The 27,303-nt window shown below is 48.3% G+C and overlaps 2 protein-coding genes across 2 annotated transcripts; one reads left to right on the top strand and one right to left on the bottom strand.

Annotated features, from left to right (window-relative positions):
- Window positions 1–360: 360 nt before the first annotated feature.
- Window positions 361–24,470, bottom strand: ZNF425 (zinc finger protein 425). The gene is made up of 4 exons (XM_033192453.1): window positions 23,959–24,470; window positions 14,902–15,028; window positions 9,201–9,359; window positions 361–3,139 (listed from the first exon to the last, which is right to left on the bottom strand). The coding sequence occupies exons 1-4, from the start codon at window positions 24,064–24,066 to the stop codon at window positions 1,188–1,190; spliced, it is 2,346 nt and encodes a 781-aa protein (XP_033048344.1). The 5' UTR covers window positions 24,067–24,470; the 3' UTR covers window positions 361–1,187.
- Window positions 19,688–25,455, top strand: LOC117072374. Its single transcript, XM_033192454.1, has 2 exons — window positions 19,688–19,722; window positions 23,479–25,455. Exon 2 carries the CDS (start codon window positions 24,238–24,240, stop codon window positions 25,030–25,032), a length of 795 nt encoding a protein of 264 aa, XP_033048345.1. The 5' UTR covers window positions 19,688–19,722; window positions 23,479–24,237; the 3' UTR covers window positions 25,033–25,455.
- Window positions 25,456–27,303: the final 1,848 nt, after the last annotated feature.

Here is a 27,303-nt window from a genome sequence, read left to right as displayed (position 1 = left end):
ATCACGAGGTCAGGAGATCGAGACCATCCTGACTAACACGGTGAAACCCCGTCTCTACTAAAAAATACAAAAAAACTAGCCGGGCGAGGTGGTGGGCGCCTGTAGTCCCAGCTACTCGGGAGGCTGAGGCAGGAGAATGGCGTGAACCCGGGAGGCGGAGCTTGCAGTGAGCTGAGATCCGGCCACTGCACTCCAGCCTGGGCGACAGAGCGAGACTCCGTCTCAAAAAAAAAAAAAAAAAAAAAAAAAAAAAAAAAAAAATGTAGGGGTGTTAGATAAATAACACTGCCTGTTAGTCACAATGGTGGATTTTTAGGTGATTTAAGTAAAATTCAGAAGGAAAGAACACATGGGTAATCATTTTAACAAATGAGATAGTGGAAGACATTTATTTTTAGCATTATGGAAACATTCCAAGAAGCAGATGCCCTCTCACTGTCTGAGAGAAAATGAAAATCCACTATGAGAAAACTGAAGGCTTTAATACAGATTTAAGTAAAATGGCCTGGTAATGGAAAAGCTGACTGAGGAGTATGTTCCTGCCTGTAACATTTCTTCACTCAGGCTGTAGTTTCTGAATTTAATGAAGGGATTATTGGATGACACTGAAGAGATCTGTTGGACTAGCAGATCAGTCTAAATGTTTCCTCCATGACTGGCAGGTCTTTCCTATGAGGATTACTGAGGGAGGTGTCTCTTTGCCTGGATTATTTGGAACTTTTGTCAAGGAGCCATCGGGTTCTGCAGACCACACATCCAGCCAGTGTGTCTATAGCCAGTATTCTGTGTTTTTTTTTTTTTTTTTTTTGAGACAAGGTCTTGCTCTGTCACCCAGGCTACAGTGCAGTGGTGTGAGCATGGCTCACTGCAGCCTCTACCTCCTGGGCTCAAGCGATCCTCCTGCCTCAGCCCCCCAAAGTAGCTGGGACCACAACCATGCACCATAACACCTGGCTGACTTTCGTATTTTTTGTAGAGAGGGAATCTTGCAATGTTGCCCAGGCTGGTCTCAAACTCCTGGGCTCAAGCGATCCTCCCCCCCGGGCCTCCCAAAGTGCTAGGATTACAGGCGGGAGCCACTGTACCCCATCTTACCCTGTGAATCCTTCAACCTGCCTCAACTCGAGCCAACAAAGCTGCTGGCACCACCTGAAAGCCGTGGTTGCGTGACTACCGCATGGCCTGACCTAGAGGCTGGAGGGCTTCTCCTCGGCATGCACCGCAATGTGGGTCTTGAGCGCCCCCACGTACGTGAAGCTCCTTCCACACTCATCACAAGAAAAAGGCCTCTCCCTACTGTGACGGCACAGATGGGCCTTCAGGCTTGTCTTCTGGAGGAAGCCTTTGCCACACTCAGGACACTGGAAGGGCCTCTCTCCACTGTGCTTATACAAGTGGACCTTCAAGCTGCCCCTGATGCAGTAGCTCCTGTCACACTCCGGACACTGGAAGGGCTTCTCCCCGCTGTGGACTCGAATGTGTTCTGTGAGCCGGTACTGTTGAGTGAAACTTTTGCCACACATCACACAAGAGAACGGCTTTTGACCACTGTGCTGCAGCAGGTGGCTTTTCAGATTTCCCTTGAGGCGGAAAGTCTTCTGGCATTCAGGACACTGGTAGGGCTTCTCGCCACTGTGCAGCCTCAGGTGCTCGGTGAGCTGAGACTGATGCGTGTAGGTCTTGCCGCACTCACCGCACGCGAAGGGCTTCTCCCTGTGCATCTGCTGGTGGAACTTCATGGAGGCCTTCCAGGAGAAGCTCTTGTTGCACTCGGGACACTGGAAGGGCTCTTCGCCACTGTGAAGCCTCGTGTGCTCTGTGAGATGCGCGCGCCGGCGGAAACTGCGGCCGCACTCGGCGCAGGAGAACGGCTTTTCGGTGGTGTGGACCTTCAGGTGCTGCGTCAGCCGCGACTGCTGAGAAAAGGTCTTTTTGCACTCACCGCAGGGAAACTCCTTCTGCCTGTCGTGGACTCTGGTGTGGCAGGCGAGCTTGGAGGGCCGCGTGAAGCGCTTGCCGCACTCGGCGCAGGGGAAGGGCTTCTGCTCGCTGTGCAGGCGCTGGTGGGCGCGCATGGCGTTCCTCCAGAAGAAGCCCCTGCTGCACTCCGGGCACTGGAAAGGCCTCTTCCCGCTGTGCTGCAGCCCGTGGGCTTTCAGGCTTCTCTTGAGGCGGAAACTTTTGTTACACTCGGGACACGAAAAGGGCTTCTCTCCCGTGTGAACTCTGATGTGCTCGTCCAGCTTAATCTTGTAGATGAATTTCCTGCCGCATTCATCACAAGAAAACGGCTTTTCCTCGCTGTGCGTCCTCTGGTGGGTCTTCAGGGCAGCCTTCCGGGAGAAGTTCCGGCCACACTCGGGACAGTGGAAGGGCCTCTTCCCGCTGTGCTGGGACAGATGGACCTTCATGCCTCTCTTCAGGCGGAAGCACCGGTCACACTGCGGACACTGGAAGGGCTTCTCTCCGCTGTGCAGCCGCAGGTGCTCCGTGAGCTCGCACTGCTGCACAAAGGCCCGGCCGCACTCCCCGCAGCAGAACGGCCGCTCCCCGCGGTGCAGACACAGGTGCTTCTTCAGGTTGGCCCTGTACCGGAAGGTCTTGTCGCACTCAGGGCACGGGTAGGGCCGCTGGCCAGTGTGGACAACCTGATGAGTGACGAGGCTGCCCTTCAGGAAGTAGCTCTTCTCACACTCACTGCACTGGAACCGCTTCTTCTGACACAGGAGCCTCTGCGTCCGCCTCAGTTCGGACTTCCCTCTGGACGTGTTTTTGTACTTTGGATATCTGCAGAGCTGGCTCTTGGAGTGGCTCCGTTTGTGCTTTAGCAAATCCCTCCTTACTTGGAAGACTTTCCTACAGACATAGCAGGAATAGCATCTTGGCCCTGTGGGAATTTCTAAGTGCCCTGGCGTCTCCCGAGGCTTATGCCGCAGGTCTTTCTTGTCTGGATCAGATGCCGTGATGCTGACTTTTTTATTTAGAATCTCTGCTTCTTTGAGACTTGGAGACTGGAAGGTGGCTCTTTGAGCTGATAAAATCTTTCTCTCCTTCCCTGGTAAGGCAGCACCCAAGTCCTGTTTTTGAGGACCCTTTAAACGGCAATCCTCTTCTTTTGTCCTGAGAGTTCCTTCGTGATCTGGAGCGGAAAAAAGTATCACTCTCATCAGTGATATATCTACCCTATAATTGGGTTCTAGGGCTGCCTTTTAAACTTTTTTTATTATTTTATTATTATTTGTGATAGAGTGTCGCTCTGTTGCCCAGGCTGGAGTGTAGTGGCGCGATCTTGGCTCACTGCAACCTCCACCTCCTGGGTTCAAGCAATTCTCCTGCCTCAGCCTTCCGAGTAGCTGGAATTATGAGTGTGCTGCCATGCACGGCTAATTTTTTTTTTTTTTTCTCTGTCGCCCGGGCTGGAGTGCAGTGACGCGATCTCAGCTCACTGCAAGCTCCATCTCCCGGGTTCACGCCATTCTCCTGCCTCAGCCTCCCCAGTAGCTGGAACTACAGGCGCCCGCCACAGCGCCTGGCTAATTTTTTGTATTTTTAGTAGAGATGGGGTTTCACCATGTTAGCCAGGATGGTCTCGATCTCCTGACCTCGTGATCCAACTGCCTCAGCCTCCCAAAGTGCTGGGATTACAGGCGTGAGCCACCGTGCTTGGCCAAGAATGATATATTTATATAGCATAATCACTACTGTTCCCAAAGTAAAAGACGATGACGAAAATAGAGGAACCTGAGTTATCATTATTACCCACTAGATCTGGAAAGGACCATTGCAGACATTCACTTAGGCCATTATATTTCAGAATTGCTTTTCCTCCAAAATCTTGTTGAACTGTATAATAGAAATCTCTCCCCTTTATTTATTTATTTATTTTTGAGACAGGTCTCACTATGTTGCCCAGGCTACAGTGCAGTGGCATGATCACATCTCACTGCAGCCTTGACCTCCAGGGCTCAAGTGATCCTCCAACGGTAGCCCCTACCTCCAAGTAGCTGGGACTACAAGCACGTGCCATCATGCCCAGCTAACTTTTTTATTTTTTGTAGAGATGGGGTCTTGCTATGTTGCCCAGGCTAGTCTCAAACTCCTGGCTTCAACTGATCCTCCTGCCTCAGCCTCACAAAGTGCTGGGATTACAGGCATGAGCCACTGCACCTGAGCAAACTCTCCGCCTACAGGTGCCCACCACCACGGCCGGCTAATTTTTGTATTTTTAGTAGATCTGGGGTTTCACCATGTTGGCATTTTTAAATCTCAACCTGGGAGGAAACCCGAGTGACACTGCCCCCAGAGGGCTCTCATTGTGCTCTGTGGTCACCTTAAGGACAACACAGGTGATGTTTTCAACATGATCATATGATTTAGTACGTTAACACTAATACCTTTTGCCTGGATTGTGATAAAAGTATATTTACCCCGAATCCCCTTCCTCATCACTGGAAGTTAAATCTTCCTAAAAAACATGCTTTTACTATTTAACCCAGGCAGAGGAGCAGCTGTGATTGTTGAGTGAGCACCACCTTGTATTAAGGGAACAACATTTATTTTTAGGAATAGCTACCAAAGTTGTTAACTCTTTGGTACTCAAAAATCTTTCCACGACTGGGTGTGGTGGCTCATGCCTGTAATCCCAGCACTTTGGGAGGCTGAGGCGGGCGGATCATGAGGTCAGGAGATGGAGACTATCCTGGCCAACACGGTAAAACCCTATCTTTACTAAAATACAAAAAATTAGCCCGGCGTGGTGGGGTGCGCCTGTAGTCCCAGCTACTCAGGAGGCTGAGGCAGGGGAATCATCTGAATCCAGGAGGTGGAAGTTGCAGTGAGCTGAGATTGCACCACTGCACTCCAGTCTGGCGACAGAGCGAGACTCCATCTAAAAAAAAAAAAAAAACAAATCTTTCCAAGCTCCTCCCATTCTATAGGATGAAGTCAAACTTTCCACCTTGACAATCCTGGCCTCAGATCATCTAACACTAATATAGGTTTTTCCTGCCACGTCCCACTATGTTCCAAGAGTAACATTCAGCTACAGGCAGGTTGGTGTCTTCTCTGTTTTGTTTTTGTTTTTTTTTTTTGAGATGGAGTCTCGCTCTGTCGCCAGGCTGGAGTGCAGTGGAGCAATCTCGGCTCACTGCAACCTCTGCCACCTGGGTTCAAGCGATTCTCCTGCCTCATCCTCCCAAGTAGCTGGGACTACAGGCACGTGCCACCCCGCCCGGCTAATTTTTTGTAATTTTGGTAGAGACGGGATTTCACTGTGTTAGCCAGGATGGTCTCGATCTCCTGACTTCATGATCCACCCGCCTTAGCCTCCCAAAGTGCGGGGATTACAGGCGTGAGCCACGGCACCGGCCTAGTCTTCTGTTTTCTAAATGTGATGGATTTGTTCCTACCTTTGAGCTTCAGTTTATGTATGACCCCTACTGATTCTTCTTTTCTAACCAAATCTGCCCATTTTTTGCTATTTATATCCTAATTCCTTTTAGAGTCCTCCTGGGATATTGCTGTCTTTCCCCCACTCCTCTCCTCTAAATCCCTATGGCACTGAAGTAGGGATTACTTACTATTTTATTAACTCATATGCAACATTTTTTTTTTTTTTGAGATGGAGTCTCACTCTATCGCCCAGGCTGGAGTGCAGTGGCGCAATCTTGGCTCATTGCAAGCTCTGCCTCCCGGGTTCACACCATTCTCCTGCCTCAGCCTCCCCAGTAGCTGGGACTACAGGCGCCCGCCACCACGCCCGGCTAATTTTTTTTGTATTTTAGTAGAGACGGGGTTTCATCGTGTTAGCCAGGATGGGCTCGATCTCCTGACCTCGTGATCCGCCCATCTCGGCCTCCCAAAGTGCTGGGATTACAGGCGTGAGCCACTGCGTCCGGCCGCAACCTTATTTTATAGTTGACTAATTCAACTATGTATAGTTCAATATAATTGGCTAATTTAATTGCCATGTCAGTAAGACGATCGACATCTAGAGTATAACAATTGTTTTATTCATATGTATACATACACATACATTATATAAAGATTTTGCCCTCGCCTAAAGTAATATTAACGTACTCCTGTGACTGCGGTAGGCACTCAATATTGGTTAGATGAATGAATGGACAGTGGCAGTGAAATGAAACTCTTGAGAATTCTTTATTTACTTTTCTTTTTTTTTTTTTGAGACACAGTCTCACTCTGTCACCCACGCTGGAGTGCAATGGTGTGATCTTGGCTCACTGCAACCTCCGCCTCCAGGGCTCAACCAATTCTCCTGCCTCAGCCTCCTGAGTAGCTGGAATAACGTGCCTGCCACCACACATAACTAATTTTTGTATTTTCAGTAGAAACGGGTCTCACGATGTTGTCCAGGCTGGTCTCAAACTCCTGACCTCATGTGATCCGCCCTCAGCCTCCCAAAGTTCTGGGATTACAAGTGTGAGTCACCGTGCCTGAACGGGGAATTCTTTTGTCCTGTTGATGGGGCTTGGACACACTTCCTGGGCTCAAAGTCTCCTTCTTCAGAGGACTCCTTGACTCCCAAGAACTTAGAAAAGCATTCACGCAGCTGGGCACAGTGGCTCATGTCTGTAATCCCAGCACTTTGGGAGGCCGAGGTGGGTGGATCACCTGAGGTCAGAAATTTGAGACCAGCCTAGCCAACATGGTGAAACCCTATCTCTACTAAAAATGTAAAAATCGGCCGGGCGCAGTGGCTCAAGCCTGTAATCCCAGCACTTTGGGAGGCCGAGACGGGTGGATCACGAGGTTAGGAGATCGAGACCATCCTGGCTAACACAGTGAAATCCCGTCTCTACCAAAAATACAAAAAATTAGCCAGGCGTGGTGGCCCGTGCCTGTAGTCCCAGCTACTTGGGAGGCTGAGGCAGGAGAATCGCTTGAACCCAGGTGGCAGAGGTTGTAGTGAGCCGAGATTGTGCCACTGCACTCCAGCCTGGGCAACAGAGCGAGACTCTGTCAAAAAAAAAAAAAAAAAAAAAAAGTGAAATATTCCCTTATGTTACAAGGAATTCAAAAGGAGTTTTTGTTTGTTTGTTTGTTTATTTGTTTGTTTTTTGAGATGGAGTCTCACTCTGCCGCCCAGGCTGGAGGTGCAGTGGTGCGATCTCGGCTTACTGCAAACTCCACCTCCCGGGTTAACGCCATTCTCCTGCCTCAGCCTCCCGAGTAGCTGGGCCTACAGGCGCCTGCCACCAAGCCCGGCTAATTTTTTGTATTTTTTTAGTAGAGACAGGGTTTCACCATGTTAGCCAGGATGGTCTTGATCTCCTGACCTCATGATCCGCCCGCCTCGGCCTCCCAAAGTGCTGGGATTACAGGCTTGAGCCACCGCGCCCGGCCTAGAACTTTAAAACTTGGGTTAAAACTCCTTTTGAGGCCGGGTGCGGTGGCTCACGCCTGTAATCCCAGCACTTTGGGAGGCCGAGGCGGGCGGATCATGAGGTCAGGAGATCAAGACCATCCTGGCTAACATGGTGAAACCCTGTCTCTACTAAAAAAATACAAAAAATTAGCTGGGCTTGGTGGCAGGCGCCTGTAGGCCCAGCTACTCGGGAGGCTGAGGCAGGAGAATGGCGTGAACCCAGGAGGCGGAGCTTGCAGTGAGCTGAGATCCGGCCACTGCACTCCAGCCCGGGCGACAGAGCAAGACTCCGTCTCAAAAAAATAAATAAATAAATAAAGTTCTGTACAACAAAAAAATATTTTGTAGAAAATTAGAGGGTTTTTCATTTCTGTATATTCAGATGGACATGGCAATGTGACAAGGAAGTGGTTTTTCCTCTCAGGGTTTTGACAAATGGATCCCTTGCTCTTTTCTTTTTTTTTTTTTCAAGACAAGAGTCTCACTCTGTCACCCAGGCTGGAGTGCAGTGGTGCAATCTGGGCTCACTGCAAACTCTGCCTCCTGTGTTCCAGCAATTCTCCTGCCTCAGCCTCCTAAGTAGCTGGAATTACAGGCATGCACCACCACCCCCGGCTAATTTTTGTATTTTTAGTAGAGAGGGGGTTTCGCCATGTTGGCCAGACTGATCTTGAACCCCTGACCTCAGGTGATCCACCTGCCTTGACCTCCCAAGGTGCTAGGATTACAGGCATGAGCCATCACACCCAGCCATCCCTTACTTTTATAGGAATTGTCATCTTCTTCCCAGGATTTGTTTTTTTTTTTAAATAACATGTATCACCACACCAGGCATGGTGGCTCACGTCTATAATCCTAGCACTTTAGAAGAGAAAACAGGTGGATCACTTGAGGTCGGGAGTTTGAGATCAGCCTGGCCAATATAGTGAAACACCATCTCTACTAAAAATATTAAAAAATTAGCCGGGTGTCGGGCGCGGTGGCTCACGTCTGTAATCCTAGCGCTTTGGGAGGCCGAATTGGATAGATCACAAGGTCAGGAGTTCGAGACCAGCCTGGCCAATATGGTGAAACTCCTTCTCTACTTAAAACACAAAAAAATTAGCCAGGTGTGGTGGCAGACACCTGTAGTCCCAGCTACTCTGGAGGCTGAGGCAGGAGAATCCCTGGAACCCGGGAGGCAGAGGTTGCAGTGATCCGAGATTGTACTGTTGGGCTCCACCCTGAGTGACAGAGCAAGACTCTGTCTAAAAAAAAAAAATATATATATATATATGTGTGTATATAAAACTTCTTTCTGTATGAAAGTAATACGTAATACAGTCTCACATGTGCTACCCTCTTTTTTTCTTTTTTTCTTTTTCTTTTTTTTTTTTTTGAGATGGAGGCTCGCTCTGTCACCCAGCCTGTAGTACAACGGCACAACCTTGGCTCACCACAACCTCCACCTCCCAGGTTTAAGTGATTCTCCTGCCTCAGCCTCCAAAGTAGCTGGGATTGCAGATGCCCGCCACCACACCCTGCTAATTTTTTTGTATTTTTGGTAGAGAGGGTTTTACCATGTTGGCCAGGCTAGTCTGGAACTGCTGACCTCAGGTGATCCATCCTCTCAGCCTCCCAAAGTGCTCAGATTACAGGCGTGAGCCACTGCGCCTGGCCACATTTGCTACCCTCTTGAGTGAAGAAAACTAACACTCTCCATCAAAACAACTTTTCTTATTGACTAGATCTAGCCAGGTATCCAAAAAGAAAGCTTCAGGAAACAAGGTTAGGAAAATTAAATAATTCATGACTTTAAATCCATCTTACTCACCAAAACATGGCAACTTTCCAGTATTCTTCATGCCCAACCGTTCATCAGTAGGAGGGCTAGTTGTCCTTCTTGTTTTATCTAAGTATCCCTGTTCGCTGATGAATAGCATTCGCCCTTGTTCCATCCATGTGATCAAATCTGGCTTGGAAAAAGCATACCCTGCAAATAGAGTCCACACAGACTTTAAGTTTACTGCATACTTAAATAATTTTTTTGGCTAGGCATGGTGGCTCATGCCTGTAATCCCAGCACTTTGGGAGGCCAAGGCAGGCAGATCTCTTGAAGTCAGGAGTTAGAGAGCAGCCTGGCCAACATGGCAAACTCTCTCTACTAAAAATACAAAAATTAGCTGGGTGTGGTAGCACATGCCTGTAAAACCAGCTACTTGGGAAACTGAAGTGCAAGAATCACTTGAACCTGGGAGATGGAGGCTGCAGTGAGTAGAGATCGTGCCTCTGCACTGCGGCCTGGGCAACAGAGCGAGATTCCGTCTCAAAAAAAATTATTTTAAAAAAATTATTATCATTATTATTTTGTTTTTGAGATAGGGTCTCGCTCTGTCACCCATGCTGGAGTGCAGTGGCACAATCTTGGCTCATTGCAACCTCTGCCTCCCGGGGATCAACTGATCCTCCCACCTCAGCCTCCTGAGTAGCTGGGACTATAGGCACGTGCCACCATGCCCTGCTAATTTTTTATTTTTACAGAGATAGAGTTTTGCCATGTTGCCCAGGCTGGTCTTAAACTCCTGGGCACAAGCAGTCTGCCTGCCTCAGCCTCCCAAAGTGCTGGGAATACAGGGGTGAGCCACTGTACCAAGCCCTGTGACCCTTTTTTTTTTTTTTTGAGACGGAGTATCACTCTGTCACCCAGGCTGGAATGCAGTGGTGCGATCTCGGCTTGCTGCAGTCTCCACCTCCCAGGTTCAACCAATTCTCCTGCCTCAGCCTCCCAACTAGCTGGGATTACAGGTGTGCGCCACCATGCCCGGCTAATTTTCGTAATTTTAGTAGACAGGGTTTCACCATGTTGGCCAGGATGGTCTCAAACTCCTGACCTCAAGTGATCTGCCCACCTCAGCCTCCCAAAGTGCTAGAATTACAGGCATGAGCCACCGTGCCTGGCCTCTGTCTCTCTCGTTTACCATTACCCACAATAAAAATCATTTTCATAGTTGACTTTGATTCCTAGAGACATGAAATCAAAGTTAAGTCCAAAAAATGAAAGCTGTTGAAATTACATGAATGACAATAGAATACAGCCTTACCAAGACTGTTTAGTTCAGGCCAGGCACAGTGGCTCCTGCCTGTATACCCAGAACTTTGGAAGGCTGAGGTGGGAGGAATGCTTGAGCCCAGGAGTTTGAGACCAGACTGGGCACCATAGGGAGACCCCATTCCTACAAAAACTTAAAATTAGCCAGGTGTGGTGGCATATGCCTGTGGTCCCAGCTACTCAGCAGGCAGAGTTGGGAGGATCACTTGAGCCCATGAGTTTGAGGCTGCAGTGAGCCGTGATTGTGCCACTACACCCAGCCTTGGAGATAGAGACTCTGTCTAAAAAAAAAAAAAAAAAAAAGGCCGGGCGCGGTGGCTCAAGCCTGTAATCCCAGCACTTTGGGAGGCCGAGACGGGCGGATCACGAGGTCAGGAGATCGAGACCATCCTGGCTAACACGGTGAAACGCCGTCTCTACTAAAAAATACAAAAAACTAGCCGGGCGAGGTGGCGGGCGCCTGTAGTCCCAGCTACTCGGGAGGCTGAGGCAGGAGAATGGTGTAAACCCAGGAGGCGGAGCTTGTAGTGAGCTGAGATCCGGCCACTGCACTCCAGCTCGGACGACAGAGCGAGACTCTGTCTCAAAAAAAAAAAAAAAAAAAAGACTGTTCAGTTTAATATCCTCTGCAATATTTCACAAATGTTTTTGAGACAGAGTCTCACTCTGTTGCCCATACTGGAATGCAGTGGTGTGATCTTGGCTCACTGAAACCTCTGCCTCCTAGGTTCAAGTGATTCTCCTGTCTCAGCCTCCCGAGTAGCTGGGATTACAGGTGCACGCCACCACTCCTGACTAATTTTTGTATTTTTAGTAGAGTTGGGGTTTGCCATGTTGGCCAGGCTGGTCTCGAACTCCTGACCTCAGGCAATCCTACTGCCTCGGTCTCCCAAAGTGCTGGGATTACAGGCGTGAACTATGAAATTGTTCATATTTCATATGAACATATTGTGCCTGGCCCAATATTTCATAAAATTAAAGGAAGCAGACAAGTTAAGGATGATGAGGATTTTAAAAAGTGATCAGTATGAGAACACTGTGAGTAAAAAGAAAGAAAAGAGAAGAAAAGAAAACTTACAGGGAGTTAAGGAGGGAACTTCAATCACTAAACTTTACTGATTAGATGGCTCACATCCAATCCTCACTATTGAGGTACCAAAATTCTTTTTTTCTTTTCTTTTTTTTTTGAGACAGAGTCTCACTCTGTCACCCAGGCTGGAGAACAGTGTTGTGATCTCCGCTCACTGCAACCTCCAACTCTCAGGTTCAGGCAATCCTCCCACCTCAGCCTCCTGAGTAGCTAGGATTATAGGTATGTGCCACCACGCTGGCTTATTTTTTTTTTTTTTTGAGACGCAATCTTGTTCTGTTGCTCAGGCTGGAGTGCTGTGGCATGATCTTGGCTCACTGCAAGCTCTGCCTCCTGGGTCCACGCCATTCTCCTGCCTCAGCCTCCCGAGTAGCTGGGACTACAGGCACCCGCCACCACGCCCGACTAATTTTTTGTATTTTTAGTACAGATGGGGTTTCACTATGTTGGCCAGGCTGGTCTCAAAATCCTTGCCTCAAGTCATCTGTCCGCCTCAGCCTCCCAAAGTATTGGGATTATAGGCGTGAGCCACCACACCTGGTGAATATCGAGGTACCAACATTCTTGATCAGTGAAGTGATAGAAACAGGAGGTTGTTAAATAACAGTGATTAAGAGGTAGAGAGTAATGCAGTCTAGTGGCGTAAGCCTAAAAGAAGGGTTTTTGCCGGGTGTGGTGGCTAACGCTTGTAAACCCAGCACTTTGGGAGGCTGAGGCGGGCAGATCACCTGAGGTCAGGAGTTCAAGACCACCCTGGCCAACATGGTGAAACCCTGTCTCTACTAAAAATATAAAAGTTACCCAGGTGTGGTAGCACGTGCCTGTAATCTCAGCTACTCAGGAGGCTGAGGCAGGAGAATAGCGTCAACCTGGGAGAATGAGGTTACAGTGAGCCGAGACCATGCTATTGCACTCCAGCCTGGGTGACAGAGCGAGACTCCGTCAAAAAAAAAAAAGGGGGGGTTTTCATAAATCAGTAGAGGGTCTTCAGAGTGGGCAGCAGGAAGCCTCTTCCTCTGAGCTTTTCGTGGTGTCTGCTACAGCTCAGCCCTCACCTCAAGGCTTCTTCTCCAAGGGAAGTGGGTGCTGCCACCATTAGCAGCACCTCAAGTACTTGTGAAAAATGTAGATCCCTGGGCCTGAGCCCGAACCTGCTAAATCCTAAGCTCTGGGGCCTGGATCTGGATGTTCTATACAGAAAATCATCGGCAGGTAATACCATTTGATTTTTGAAATTTGGAAAAATCAGGCTAAATTTTCCAAGTTCAAGGACACTAATTGTGATACCTCAAAACAACACTGGATCAGCACACAGCTCTCATCCGTCCCACCCTGCTGGCTACTGGGCCTCAGCGTCCTCAGGTTAGCCTCTAAATGAGGGCCTGTCCCAGGTCTCTTTCTGTTCTGTCTATACATTCTCCCTAGATGATCCCAAACCAGCCCCACAGTTTAAAATACCATCACTATAACATCTTCCAATTCTGTAAATCCAGTCCTGACCTTAACATGGAATTCCAGTTTCACATACTTTATGTTTCCATGGAAATGTCTATGAGCATCTCAGATGTAATGTGGCCCAAATGTGCGACCTCCCGACCCTTCCTGCTGTTAGTGAACAAAGCCACTCGCCATCAGGATACTCAAACCAAAAATCAAGGAGTTGATTCTTTTTTCCACATCCAATCCATCAGCAAAATCTGGGATTCTGCCTCCAAAGCCTATCTGGAGACCACCTTCTTCTGTCTTAGTTACTACCTACCTGGTTCAGCTGCCATGAAATCACACCAGAACGGCCAACACTCTTGGCTAGTCTCTCGCCTTTCATTGCTATCCACTATGATTCATTCTCCACATAGCAACCCAAGCAACCATTTTAAAAGTAAATCACTCCCCTCTGTTTAAATCCCCCCATAATCTTCCCCTTGTGTTGAGAATAAAATCCAACTCCTAATCTTGTCCTATGGGGCCCTTCCTGCCTCGGCATCACTTTCTCACCAGCCCTCTCTGCATGTCCTACCACAGGCTCAGTGTGGGTCCCAACAAACTGAGCCCAGGCACTCCTATCCTGGGGCCTTTGCCCTAGTTTTCCTCTGCCTAAAATTCTCTTCCCCCTAATTTCACATGGTTGACCCTTGTCATTCATATCTCACACAACAAAATATAAATCTCCCAAACACGGAATGAGTCCTTCAGGCTACACTGAGATCACTTATTATAGTGATACCAGCAGAAACGGTTTTAATGAGGCCAGGCGTGGTGGTCACGCCTGTAATCCCAGTGCTTTGGGAGGCTGGGGTGAGCGGATCACGAGGTCAGGAGTTGGAGACTAGCCTGGCCAACATGGTGAAACCCCGTCTCTACTAAAAATACAAAAAAAATTAGCTGGGCGAGGTGGTGGGCGCCTGTAGTCCCAGCTACTTAGGAGGCTGAGGCAGGAGAACGGCATGAACCCGGGAGGCGGAGCTTGTAGTGAGCCGAGATAGCGCCACTGCACTCCAGCCTGGGCGACAGAGCCAGACTCTGTCTCAAAAAAAAAAAAAAAAAAAAATTAGCCGGGTGCGGTGGGTGCCTGTAGTCTTAGCTACTTGGGAGGCTGAGACAGGAGAATTATTTGAACCTGGGAGGCAGAGGTTGCAGTGAGCGGAGATTGCGCCACTGCACTCCAGCATGGGTGAGAGTGAGACTCTGTCTCAAAAAAAAAAAAAAAAGAAATGGTTTTAATGATACAAGAATGTGTCAGAGTAAGCCAGATAAGCAGCAAGTTATACTTTCCCCAAATTTCTCTTTAATCTTTTTAATCTATTCCTGGAGTATGTGCCTGGAGTTACCTAAGTGTCCCATCCCACTGCTCTCTCCTCCCTTCCTCTACCCAGGCACCTTTTGTTGCCTGTTATATTCACACTGTGCACCATTTTGCATCCCAGCTTATTCTCACTTAAACACTCTGTCCCCTTCATGAAACCAATAGTTCCTTGAAGATGAGAAATTCGTCTTATTCAGGCAACACAATAAGGAGGCATGAAAGTATTAAAGAAATAAAAGAATACACTTTTTTAAAAAACGGGCAATTAGATTACTAATTCTAATTGTGGGAGAAATGGGGGAGGGTTAAGGTGGGAGACTGAGAATTCAGAATATTAATAATACTGAAGGCAAATATACCACCGGATAAAAAGGAATTTCATATTCCCAGGCCATTATAGGAAAGGGAAGAGACATTATGAATGTAAACTGGGCCCAGTATCATTTTCAACCAGCCCACGGCTCATACAGGGAAGGAAGCCTGGCACTATTAGGTTGGTTCCTAAAACGAGATTCCTTAGAAGCCCATCTTACCCAGGGAATCCAGGGTCTGGTAATTGGTCTTCATCTCTTGCTTATACATTTGCTTCTGCCACTTCTCCAGGATCTCCCACTCTTGTTCCGAAAAATATAAGGCCACATCATCAAATGTCACAGTTACCTGGAATCACAAATAGTATACACATACATTTTTACTTTACGGCTACTTTGTTTTCCGTTTTTTTCTTTTTCTTTCTTTTTTTTTTTTTTGAGACGGAGTCTTGCTCTGTGGCCCGGGCGGGAGTGCAGTGGCCGGATCTCAGCTCACTGCAAGCTCTGCCTCCCGGGTTCACGCCATTCTCCTGCCTCAGTCTCCCGAGTAGCTGGGACTACAGGCGCCCGCCACCTCGCCCGGCTAGTTTTTTGTATTTTTTAGTAGAGACGGGGTTTCACCATGTTAGCCAGGATGGTCTCGATCTCCTGACCTCGTGATCCGCCCGCCTCGGCCTCCCAAAGTGCTGGGATTACAAGCTTGAGCCACCGCGCCCAGCCGGCTACTTTGTTTTTCAGTGTCCATTACTTTATTGAGATACAGAAAGAAAACATGTTAATTGGCCGGGCGCGGTGGCTCAAGCCTGTAATCCCAGCACTTCGGGAGGCCGAGACGGGCGGATCACGAGGTCAGGAGATCGAGACCATCCTGGCTAACACGGTGAAACCCCGTCTCTACTAAAAAATACAAAAAACTAGCCGGGCGAGGTGGCAGGCGCCTGTAGTCCCAGCTACTCGGGAGCCTGAGGCAGGAGAGTAAACCCAGGAGGCGGAGCTTGCAGTGAGCTGAGATCCGGCCACTGCACTCCAGCCTGGGCGTGAGACTCCGTCTCAAAAAAAAAAAAAAAAAATGTTAATTATTTCTGGATGGTGCCATATTATATAATAAACAACAAAGGGGTCACAAATGTCTATTGGAGCCAAGTAAAATGAACGAACGGCCCGGGCGTGGTCGCTCATGCCTGTAATCCCAGCACTTTAAGAGGCCAAAGTGAGTGGATCACTTGAGGTCAGGAGTTCAAGAGATCAGCCTGCCCAACATGGCAAAACCTCATCTCTACTAAAAATAAAAAAATTAGCTGGGCGTGGTGGCACATTCCTGTAGTCCCAGCTACTCGGGAGGCTGAGGCAGAAGAATTGTTTGAACCTGGAAGGCAGAGGTTGCAGTGAGTCGAGATCCTGCCACTGCACTCCAGCCTGGGCTACAGAGTGAGACTGTCTCAAAAACAATAAAAATAAATGAAAATGAATGAATGAATGAATGAATAGCAGGTCTTTGAACACAAAGACCATCTAAAGAGGGATGCTTTACTTAGCAGCAACCAGTCATTGTTGTGGAAGACTGCGTCCAGTATTGTTGGATGTGTCAGTTTTTGAAAAATGTTTTACTTTGAAATAATTATGTAGATTCACAAGATGTTGCAAAAACAGCACAGAAGGCTTCCCTGTAAGTGTGCCTATAGTCCCAGCTACTTGGGAGGCTGAGGCGGGAGGACTGCTTAAGTTCAGGAGTTCAAAACCAGCCTGGGTTTTTGTTTGTTTGTTTGTTTTTGAGATGGGAGTCTCACTCTGACGCGCAGGCTGGAGTGCAGTGGCGCAATCTCGGCTCACTGCAAGGTCTGACTCCCAGGTTCAACTGATTCTCCTATCCCAGCCTCCCAAGTAGCTGGGATTACAGGGTGTGCCACCATGCCCGGTTCGAGAGACCAACCTGGCCAACATGGCAAAATCTCATCTCTACTAAAAATACAAAAATTAGCAGGGCGTGGTGGCACGCCTGGATTATAGGCATGAGCCACTGCACCTGGCCAAAAAATTATTTTTAAAAAGGTTCCACGTACCCTTCACCCAGTTTACCCTAAAGGTCATATTGTACATTATAGTACTATATCAAAACAAGGAAAAAACTGACATTGGTACAATGTGTGCGTATAATTCTGTTATTTCATCACATGTGCTCACTCATGTAACCACCACTGCAATCAAAAAACACAACTACAGCCGGGCATGGTGGCTCAAGCCTGTAATCCCAGCACTTTGGGAGGCCGAGACGGGCGGATCACGAAGTCAGGAGATCGAGTCCATCCTGGCTAACACAGTGAAACCCCGTCTCTACTAAAAAATACAAAAAACTAGCTGGGCGATGTGGCGGGCGCCTGAAGTCCCAGCTACGTGGGAGGCTGAGGCAGGAGAATGGCGTGAACCCAGGAGGCGGAACTTGCAGTAAGCTGAGATCCGGCCACTGCACTCCAGCCTGGGCCGCAGAGCGAGACTCCGTCTCAAAAAAAAAAAAAAAAAAAAACACAACTACAGTCAGCCTTTGTATTTGCAGGTTCCACATTCACAAATTCGACCAACCTTCGATCAAAACTGCTTTACAAATAAAAGCCAGGTACGGTAATCCCAGCACTTTGGGAGGCTGAGGTGGGAAGAGTGCTTGAGCTCAAGTTTGAGACCAGCCTGAGCAACATAGCAAGACCTCTTCTCTATTAAAAAATAAAATAAAGTAAAAATTTAAATAATGTATTTTAAAATGCAAGAATAAAATATACTGCAAATTTTTAAAAATCCAGCATAACTATTTACATAGCATTTATGTTGTATTAGGTATTATAAGTAATTGAGAGATGATTTATGTACAAGAAGATGTGCACAGGGTATATGTAAATTCTACCATTTTATATAAGGCACTTGAGCATCCATGGATTTTGGTATCTATGAGGGGTCCTGGAACCAATTCCTAGAGGATACTGAGAGACAACTGCATCCCATCACCACAAACAGCTCCCTTGTTCCAACCCTTTATAATCATACCCACAAATCTTTTTTTTTTTTTTTTTTTTGAGACGGAGTCTTGCTCTGTCACCCAGGGTGGAGTGCAGTAGCCAGATCTCAGCTCACTGCAAGCTCCGCCTCCCGGGTTCACGCCATTCTCCTGCCTCAGCCTCCCGAGTAGCTGGGACTACAGGCGCCGCCACCTCGCCCGGCTAGTTTTTTTTTTTGTATTTTTAGTAGAGACGGGGTTTCACCATGTTAGCCAGGATGGTCTCGATCTCCTGACCTCGTGATCCGCCCGTCTCGGCCTCCCAAAGTGCTGGGATTACAAGCTTGAGCCACCGCGCCCGGCCCATACCCACAAATCTTATTATCCATCACAATTCTGCCATTTCAGGAATGTTGGCTCGGTGCAGTGGCTCACGCCTGTAATCCCAGTACTTTGGGAGACCAAGGCAGGCAGGAGTTTGAGACCAGCCTGGCCAACATGGTGAAACCCTGTCTCTAGTAAAAATACAAAAGTTACCTGGGCATAGTGGCACATGCCTGTAGTACCCGCTACATAGGAGGCTGAGGCAGAATTGCTTGAACCTGGGAGGTGTAGTTGGCAGTGAGCCATGATTGTGCCACTGCACTCCAGCCTGGGAGACAGAGTGAGACTCTGTCTCAAAAACAAACAAACAAACAAAAAAAGTTATATAAATGTAATCACATGGTATGCAACCTTCTGAAATTGACTTTTTTCTCTCAGCATAATGTCCTTGAGATCCAAGTTGTCACGTTTACCAATAGTTATGTGCCACATGATGCTTCAGTGAGAGACCACATATAAAACAGTGGTCCTATAAGATTATAATATTGCATGTTTACTGTATGTTTATGTTTAGATACACAAATACTTACCATTGTGTTACAACTGCCTACAGTATTCAATACAGTAACATGCTGTACAAGTTTGTAGCCTAGGAGAAATAAGCTACACCATATACCCTAGGTGCGTAGTAAGCTATACCATCTGTTTTTGGAAGCACACTCTGATGTTTGCACAACCACAAAATTGCCTAACAATGTGTTTCTCACAACACACTCTTGTCGTTGAGCAACCCATGACTGTATTTCATTTCTTTTTTATTGCTGAGTAGTATTCCATGGTATGGATGCACCAGTTTGATTAACCATTCACCTACTGAGAAATATTTTGGTTTTAACTTTTTGGATATTAACACAAGAGCTGTTATGGACAATCGTGTACAGGATTTGGGGTGGGCATGTTTTTATTTTTCTGGGATAAATGCCCAGGACAACTGCTGTGTCATATGATGAGTATATGTTTAGTTTTTAAAGAAAATGCCAAACTATATTCCAGAGTGGCTGGGGCATTTTACATTCCTTTTTTTTTTTTTTTTTTTTGAGAGGGAGTACTGCTCTGTTGCCCAGGCTGGAGTGCAGTGGCGCGATCTCAGCTTACCACAACTGCCACCTCCTGGGATCAAGTGATTGGCCAGCCTCAGCCTCCCCAGCAGCTGGGACTGCAGGTGTGCGCCACCATGCGCAGCTAATTTTTGTATTTTTAGTAAAAACGGTGTTTCACTATGTTGGTCAGGCTGGTCTCGAACTCCTGACCTTGTGATCTGCCCACCTCGACCTCCCAAAGTGCTGGGATTACAGGCCTGAGCCACTGTGCCTCATCACCATTTCACATTCTTACCAGCAATCTGTAAGACAGCATTTCTTAGCCCCCTTGCCAGCATTTGGCAATGTCACTACTTTTAACAGTTCTAATAGGTGTACAGTGATATCTAACTGTGGCTTTATTTTGGTTTTCCTAATGAGTAATGATGTTAAACATCTTTTTTTTTTTTTTTTGAGACAGAGTCTTGCTCTGTTGCCCAGGCTGGAGTGCAGTGGCACGATCTTGGCTCACTGCAAGCTCCGCCTCCCGGGTTCACGCCATTCTCCTGCCTCAGCCTCCCGAGTAGCTGGGGCCACAGGTGCACATCGCCACGCCCGGCTAATTTTTTGTATTTTTAGTAGAGACAGGGTTTCACTGTATTAGCCAGGATGGTCTTGATCTCCTGATTTTGTGATCCACCCACCTCGGCCTCCCAAAGTGCTGGGATTACAGGTGTGAGCCACCATGCCCGGCCAAACATCTTTTTATGTGTTTTTTCCCATGCATATATTCTCTTTGGCTAAATGTCGCTTTATATTTTTTGCCCATTTTCTAATTGGATTTTTTTTTTAAACTGTCCAAGGAAGATTCTTAATTTTTAAAATAAAGATGGCGTCTTGCTATGTCGCGCAGACTAATCTGAAATTCCGGGGCTCAAGCAGTCCTCCTACCTCAGGCTCTGAAAGTGCTGGGATTATAGGCATGAGCCATCTTGCCTAGCTGAGCTCTTTATGTAGTCTAGATAGGAGTCCTTTGTCAGATAGGTGGTTTGCAAATTTTGACCCCAGTCTGTATCTTTTCACTCTCTTAACAGGATCCTTCAGAAAGCCAAAGTTTTCCATTTTGATTATGTCCAATTTATCCCTTTTTTCCCTTTATTGATTGTGCTTGTGGTGCAACATCTAGGAACTTCCCACCACACCCTAGGTTCTAAAGATTTTCTCCAGTATCATCTTCTACAGGGTTTGTAGCTTTGTTTTACACTGAGACATGTTTTTTCTTTTTTTGTAGACATGTGATAGCCTACCTTGTTTTAACCTGATTCTCTCTTAGCTGAGGGAGCCAGACTTCATTTTAGTTCCTTCACTTACAGCCCCTTTACCTCCCTCCCTTAAGGGCATAACTAGTGGAAACGGACTCAAAGCACGTCCAGGAATGCACTTACTGATAAGATATGAGGCAAGCTGCACCAGCAGCTCCTGGGGACGTGCTCAGGCACCCAAAGCCCCTGCATTTATCTCTTTGTGATAGTTTAAGCCCCTGCACCTGGAACTGTTTATTTTTTGTAATAGCTTTTGTAACCAATAAATTTTTTGTAACTTTTTGCCAGTTCTGCTTCTGTAAAAATTGCTTCAGCTAAACTCCCCCCTCCCCTATTTAGACCACAGTATAAAAACAAAACTAGCCCCTTCCTCGGGGCCAAGAGAATTTTGAGCGCTGTCTCTCGGTCACCAGCTAATAAAGAACTCCATAATTTGTCTCAAAGTGTGGCGTTTCTCTATAACTCGCTTAGTTACAACAGACAGAGTCTCATTCTGTCACCCAGGCTGGTGTGCAATGGTGCAATCTCGGCTCACTATAACCTCTGCCTCCCATGTTCAAGCAATCCTCCTGCCTCTGCCTCCTGGTGGTAGCTGGAATTACAGGCATGTGCAACCACGCAGGGCTAATTTCAGTATTTTTAGTAGAGACAGGGTTTCACCATGTTGGCCAGGCTGGTCTTGAACTCCTGACCTCAGGTGATCCACCCACCTCGGCCTCCCAAAGTGCTGGGATTACAGGCGTGAGATAACACACCCAGCCTGGGATGTGTCATTTTCTTAAAGAGAAACTGGAAACATAGATCATTTTATGTGAACTCATGTTGGCAACTAAAATTCACAATTTTAACAGGGGTGTTTCAAACAAAATGTCTGCAAGCCATGATTGGCTCGTGGACCATTAATCTACAACCTCTAGTATGTACTGAACTAACCAGGGCTGCTCTTCCTGGGTGTTTGAGATCCGCTGTGGCAATAGGGAAGCAACAGAACATGTGTTAACTTTTGAAAATTCCATTTTTACTCCTTTCAGATTCTGTGCTATAAATATACATGACGGCCTACAAGAAAAGCACTGGACATTTTGAAAGATGGCTAAGGCTCTTCCCAAGTGTCTAGAAAATGTTGGTCAGAAGCACTACAATTCTCCCAATAAGGGAATCTAGGAGACCTGACATTTGACACTTACGATTTTGGAGATAAAAGTTTTAGAGCTAAAATTCTATCATCAGAACTATCATAAGCCCTGAAAGCTGAAGTATCAGCTATTATGACAAACAAGTTCAAACTTGTTTTATTTTTATTTATTTATTTTTTGAGGCGGAGCTTCACTCTGTCCCCAGGTTGGAGTGCAGTGGCACGATCTTGGCTCACTGCAACCTCCACCTCCCAGGTTCAACAGATTCTTCTGTCTCAGCCTCCCGAGTAGTTGGGATTACAGGCAACAGGGTTTCGCCATGTTGGCCTGGCTGGTCTGGAACTCCTGACCTCAGTTGATCTGCCCGCCTCAGCCTCCCAAAGTGTTGGGATTACAAGCGTGAGCCACCATGCCCGGTCTTGTTATTCTTTTTTTTTTTTTTTTGAGACGGAGTCTTGCTCTGTCGCCCAGGCTGGAGTGCAGTGGCCGGATCTCAGCTCACTGCAAGCTCCGCCTCCCGGGTTCACGCCATTCTCCTGCCTCAGCCTCCCGAGTAGCTGGGACTACAGGCGCCCTTCACCTCGCCCGGCTAGTTTTTTGTATTTTTTAGTAGAGACGGGGTTTCACCGTGTTAGCCAGGATGGTCTCGATCTCCTGACCTCGTGATCCGCCTGTCTCGGCCTCCCAAAGTGCTGGGATTACAGGCTTGAGCCACTGCGCCCGGCCCCTTTGTTATTCTTATAATGCAACTTAAACCAAAATCCTCTACAGTTTTCTTGTACCTCACCCATGTGTTTTTGTTGTTGTTGTTTTGTTTTGTTTTTGAGACGGAGTTTCGCTCTTGTTGTCCAGACTGGAGTGCAATGGCACGATGTTGGCTCACTGCAACCTCTACCTTCTGGGTTCAAGCGATTCTCCTGCCTCAGCCTTCCCAGTAGCTGGGATTACTGGCACGTACCACCATGCCTGGCTAATTTTGTATTTTTAGTAGAGACGGGCTTTCTCCATGTTGGTCAGGCTGGTCTCGAACTCCCGACCTCAGGTGATCCGCCCGCCTGGGCCTCCCAAAGTGCTGGGATTATAGGCATGAGCCACCACACCCAGCCACCCATGTGTTTTCCACCTATAAAATTCCCATTTATGACCATATTTACAATTAGCATTAAACTGCTACAGTGGAAAGGAAAATCAAGAAAACGATTTCTCCTTGCCTATCCCAAATAATACATTAGCCAAGAAACTGTTACCACATTTTCTATGAACTCAAATGTACAGTCAAAGAAGAGCTACCACAAACTTTCCCAGAGAGAAATATTCCAGGAGGTTCCCAATCATTTAAAGAGGAGAGAAAAAAAGAAAGCCTGGCTGTAGAAACACAGCTTGAAGAAATCAGCAAAAGAATCTGTACCTGCCAAGGGAGGCTGGGGAAAAGGAGTGGGAGGCAAAAGGGAAGAATCAAATATAAATAAGGAGCATTACATTCGTAAGATTATAAAATTTCATTGGGGGCACAAGAAAAACTTGCATGTATAAGAAGGTTATACTTAACTGAATGTAACAGGGTTTCCTGGATTAAGCCTCAGGATATGCCTTTCAAACTCTAAAACCGGTGCTCAAATTTTCCATTACAATACTACAGCATTTACGGTAAATTCGATTTACGCTAACCACCCAATTCATTTTAAGTTTTCTGTCCTTTCCTAGAGGGAGCAGTTTCCAATTTCTCTCAGTTTCAGTTTTCCTTCTCCTTTTTCTCATCTGCTTAACACAGATATGCTTCTCTGAAACTACCTTCAGCAGGAGAGCACGGGCCCCAGAGAGACCCCGAGGTTCAGAGTCCCGACACTTGAAGGCAGGGACAGCGTTGTTGATCTGAGCCGACAACAAGCCGAGAAACAGATCTTTCCCACCCGGATTCTTTCTCCCAAACCGACTTTTATTTATTGATTAAACAGACGGGGTCTGGCTGTTGCCCAGGCTGGACGGCAGTGGCTATTCACAGGCGCGATCCCACTAACGATCAGCACGGGAGTTTTGCTCTGCTTGGCTTCCGAGCTGGGCCGGTTCCCCCTCCCTGGGGAACCTGGTGGTCCCCGCTCCCGAGAGGTCACCACACAGATGCAGAACTCGGAAGCACCGCGCGATGGACACAGCGCATATACAGCGCAGAGCTCCCGGGCTCAAGCGCTGCTCCCGCCTCAGCCTTCCGAGTGGCCGGGGCCACAGACTCGCGCTGCCAAGCCCGGCCAGACCAGCTTTTCCCCAGGTCAATTCCAGAACAGCACACGCAGCAAGACTGCGCCTTCTCCAGCCCGGCCCGGAGCTCAGTCCGTGAGCCACTGCCAACCCCCAGACCCAGGCCCCCGCCGCCCCACTCCCTCTGCAACAGGGACCCGAGTTTCGACAGTCCTGCATCCTCCATCGGCCCCTCTTACCGAAGCCGGCTCGGCCATGGCGGTTCCGCACGAACCGGCCCCTCCTGGCACAGCCTTCCCTCGGCTCCGCCCCAACCCGACTCCCAGGAACAGCCCGGGTTGCCCCATAACGCAGCGCCGACCGGGCGCGGTGCATGCTGGGACTCGGCGCCCGGCAACGGCGGGGGCCTCTCCGCCCCCATAGCGCCCCCTGCCGGGTGGAGGAGCGGCGCCGCCCGGGGGGGGGTCAGTCCTCAGAGGAGGGGCCCGGGAACCCTCCGTGCAGGCCGCAGCACGCCGATGTTTGAGGGAGCCTCGGACTCCCGGGATCTGCAAGCGAGGGAGGCGGTTGGAGACCAGATAAGGGAGCTGACGGGAGGGGAAACGGAGGGGCAGGTGAACATGGAGAGAGCAGGAACAGAGAGAGAGAGTAGCGACAGCGACTGGGAGACGCGCTCCACAGAAACCCAGACTGAGAGGCAGCAAGAGGGGAGCGTCCGGTGCGGTTCCTTCCAAAGCCGCCCCCGAGTCAGGGATGAGCTCGAGGGCTTCGTCCGTGAGGGGGTCCCGGGAATCCAGCGAGGCCGGATAGGTGGTGGGAGGCGCGCGGTGGCCCAGGGTGTCTGTTCCGCCCGGGGCGCGGAGGCCGTGGGGGCCCCGGGTTTGTCCCGTCGGGGACGCGGAGGAGGGGTCCGCCCACCACGTCCAGTCCCCGTGGGTCCAGGGGCCTTCTGGGCTCCCCGAGCGGCCACGCTCCCTCCTTGGCAGAGAACGGCCCCGGGCAGAGACCCCATGCGGAAGCCACCCGGGTCTCGGGGCCGCCTGCGGGGACTCAGGGTCACCCAGGGACGCGGGCCGGGCACCCTCGGCCCCCTGCGGGAGACTGTGACAGAGCGAGAGGAGAAAGACGGAGACCATGATACAGGGCATGAGAAACACGGGGACGCAAAAACAAGGGAGAGGTGGGAAGACACAGAAGGGGAAACTAGGGAGAGACAGAAAGGAGAGAAAGGGCAAGGAAGGGGGTGGCGATTGTTCCCAGAAAATCAACCTGGCATTCTGTCCCAGTCATGTTTTAGGTGTCAGGCTAAATAAAGTAACAAATGAAAATGACTGGTTCTGTCAGGAAAGGCGGGACAACTCCAAGCGGTGCTAACAGGTCATAGGAGGATTCAGCGATTTTCTGATTGGCAATTGGTTATCGGAAGACCAGGTTCATAGAAAGGAGTGTCAGGGTTAAGACAAGGAGTTGTGGAGACTAAGGTTCTTAGGATGTCTCATAGTGACCGGACTTAGATGGCAAAAATTTCCTATTTAGACCTTTAAAAGGTGCTAGATTCTCTGACCGGGTGCCGTGGCCCACGTCTGTAATCCCAGCACTTCGGGAGGCTGAGGCAGGAGGATTGCCTGAGCCCAGGAGTTGAAGACCAGCTAGGGCAACATGGCGAAACCCCATCTCTACAAAAAATACAAAACTTTGCCGGCACAGTGGCAAAGACGTTAATCTCAGCTATTTGGGAGGCAGACGTGGGAGGATTACTTGAGCCTGGGAGGCGAAGGTTGCAGTGAGCCCAGATTGTGCTATGACACTATAGCCTGGGTGACGGAGGAAGACAGGGAGACTCTCTCAATTAAATAAATCAATCAATCAATAAATAAATAATATATAGTTTGTTTTTTGGGTTTTTTTTCGAGACGGACTCTTGCTCTGTTGCCCTGGCTGGAGTGCAGTGGTGTGATCTCGGCTCACTGCAACCCCTGCCTCCCAGGTTCAAGCGATTCTCCTGCCTCAGCCTCCCAAGTAGTTGGAATTACAGGCACGTGCCACCACGCCGGGCTAACTTTTGTATTCTTAGTAGAGATGGGATTCTGGGATTCACCATGTTGGCCAGGCTGGTCTTGAACTCTTGACGTCATGATCCACCTGCCTCGGCCTCCCAAAGTGCTGAGATTACAGGCATGAGCCACCGTGCCCGGCCCTATATTTTTATATAAATATATATACGGCAAAGAAGCATATTTGGGGATGAAATATTTTGATTTCCTTCTTTGTCATCCAATGTTATGCCACAGTCAGGTTGGAAACTAAGCCAGTATATAGGGTTAAACAAAACTCTTCTGGTGAGATTTTTATGGTTTGTAGGGCGTGACTCCCTAGGTCCCTTAGTTAGAAATTTAGACAAGAGGCCGGGCGCGGTGGCTCAAGCCTGTAATCCCAGCACTTTGGGAGGCCGAGACGGGCGGATCACGAGGTCAGGAGATCGAGACCATCCTGGCTAATACGGTGAAACCCCGTCTCTACTACAAAATACAAAAAACTAGCCGGGCGACGAGGCGGGCGCCTGTAGTCCCAGCTACTCGGGAGGCTGAGACAGGAGAATGGCGTGAACCCGGGAGGCGGAGCTTGCAGTGAGCTGAGAGCCGGCCACTGCACTCCAGCCTGGGCGGCAGAGCAAGACTCCGTCTCAAAAAAAAAAAAAAAAAGAAATTTAGACAAGAAAGGAAAAAAGGTCACAATGTAGTTATCCATATCATTGTATGTGAAAAGTTTATTTTATTTATTTTTTATTTTTATTTGTTTGAGACGGAGTCTTGCTCTATTGCCCCGGCTAGAGTGCAGTGGCTCGATCTTGGCTCACTGCAACCTCCATCTCCCAAATTCAAATGATTCTCCTTTCTCAGCCTTCCGAGTAGCTGGGACTACAGGTGCATCCCACCATGCCTGGCTAATTTTTATATTTTTAGTAGAGACAAGGTTTCACCATATTGGTCAGGCTGTTCTCCAACTCCTGACCTCAGGTGATTCACCCACCTCGGCCTCCCAAAGTGCTGGGATTACAGGCATGAGCCACTATACCTGGCCTACAACACTTTTAATTGCTGATAGTATTCCATGGTATGAATATACTGAAGAGTATTTACCCACTGAAGGATATTTGTAATTTTTCCTTTTTTTTTTTTTTTTTTGTTTTGTTTTTTGAGATGGAGTCTTGCTCTGTAGCCCAGGCTGGAGTGCAGTGGTGCGATCTCAGCTCACCACAAGCTCCGCTTCCCAGGTTCACGCCATTCTCCTGCCTCAGCCTCCTGAGTAGCGGGGACTACAGGTGCCTGCCACCACGCCTGGTTAATTTTTTGTATTTTTAGTAGAGATGGGGTTTCACCATGTTAGCCAGGATGGTCTCGATCTCCTGACCTCATGATCTGCCTGCCTCGGCCTCCCAGAGTGCTGGGATTACAGGCATGAGCCACCACGCCTGGCCGTGTTTTGTTATTTTTTTATATTTATTTTTTTGTTTATTTATTTTTTGAGATGGAATTTCGCTCTTGTTGCCCAGGCTGGCGTGCAATGGTGCAATCTTGGCTCAC

The sequence above is a fragment of the Trachypithecus francoisi genome, unplaced genomic scaffold (assembly GCF_009764315.1).
Source record: "Trachypithecus francoisi isolate TF-2019V2 unplaced genomic scaffold, Tfra_2.0 Lachesis_group4, whole genome shotgun sequence".
NCBI lineage: Eukaryota > Metazoa > Chordata > Mammalia > Primates > Cercopithecidae > Trachypithecus > Trachypithecus francoisi.
This window is presented reverse-complemented; position numbering and strand designations above follow the sequence as displayed.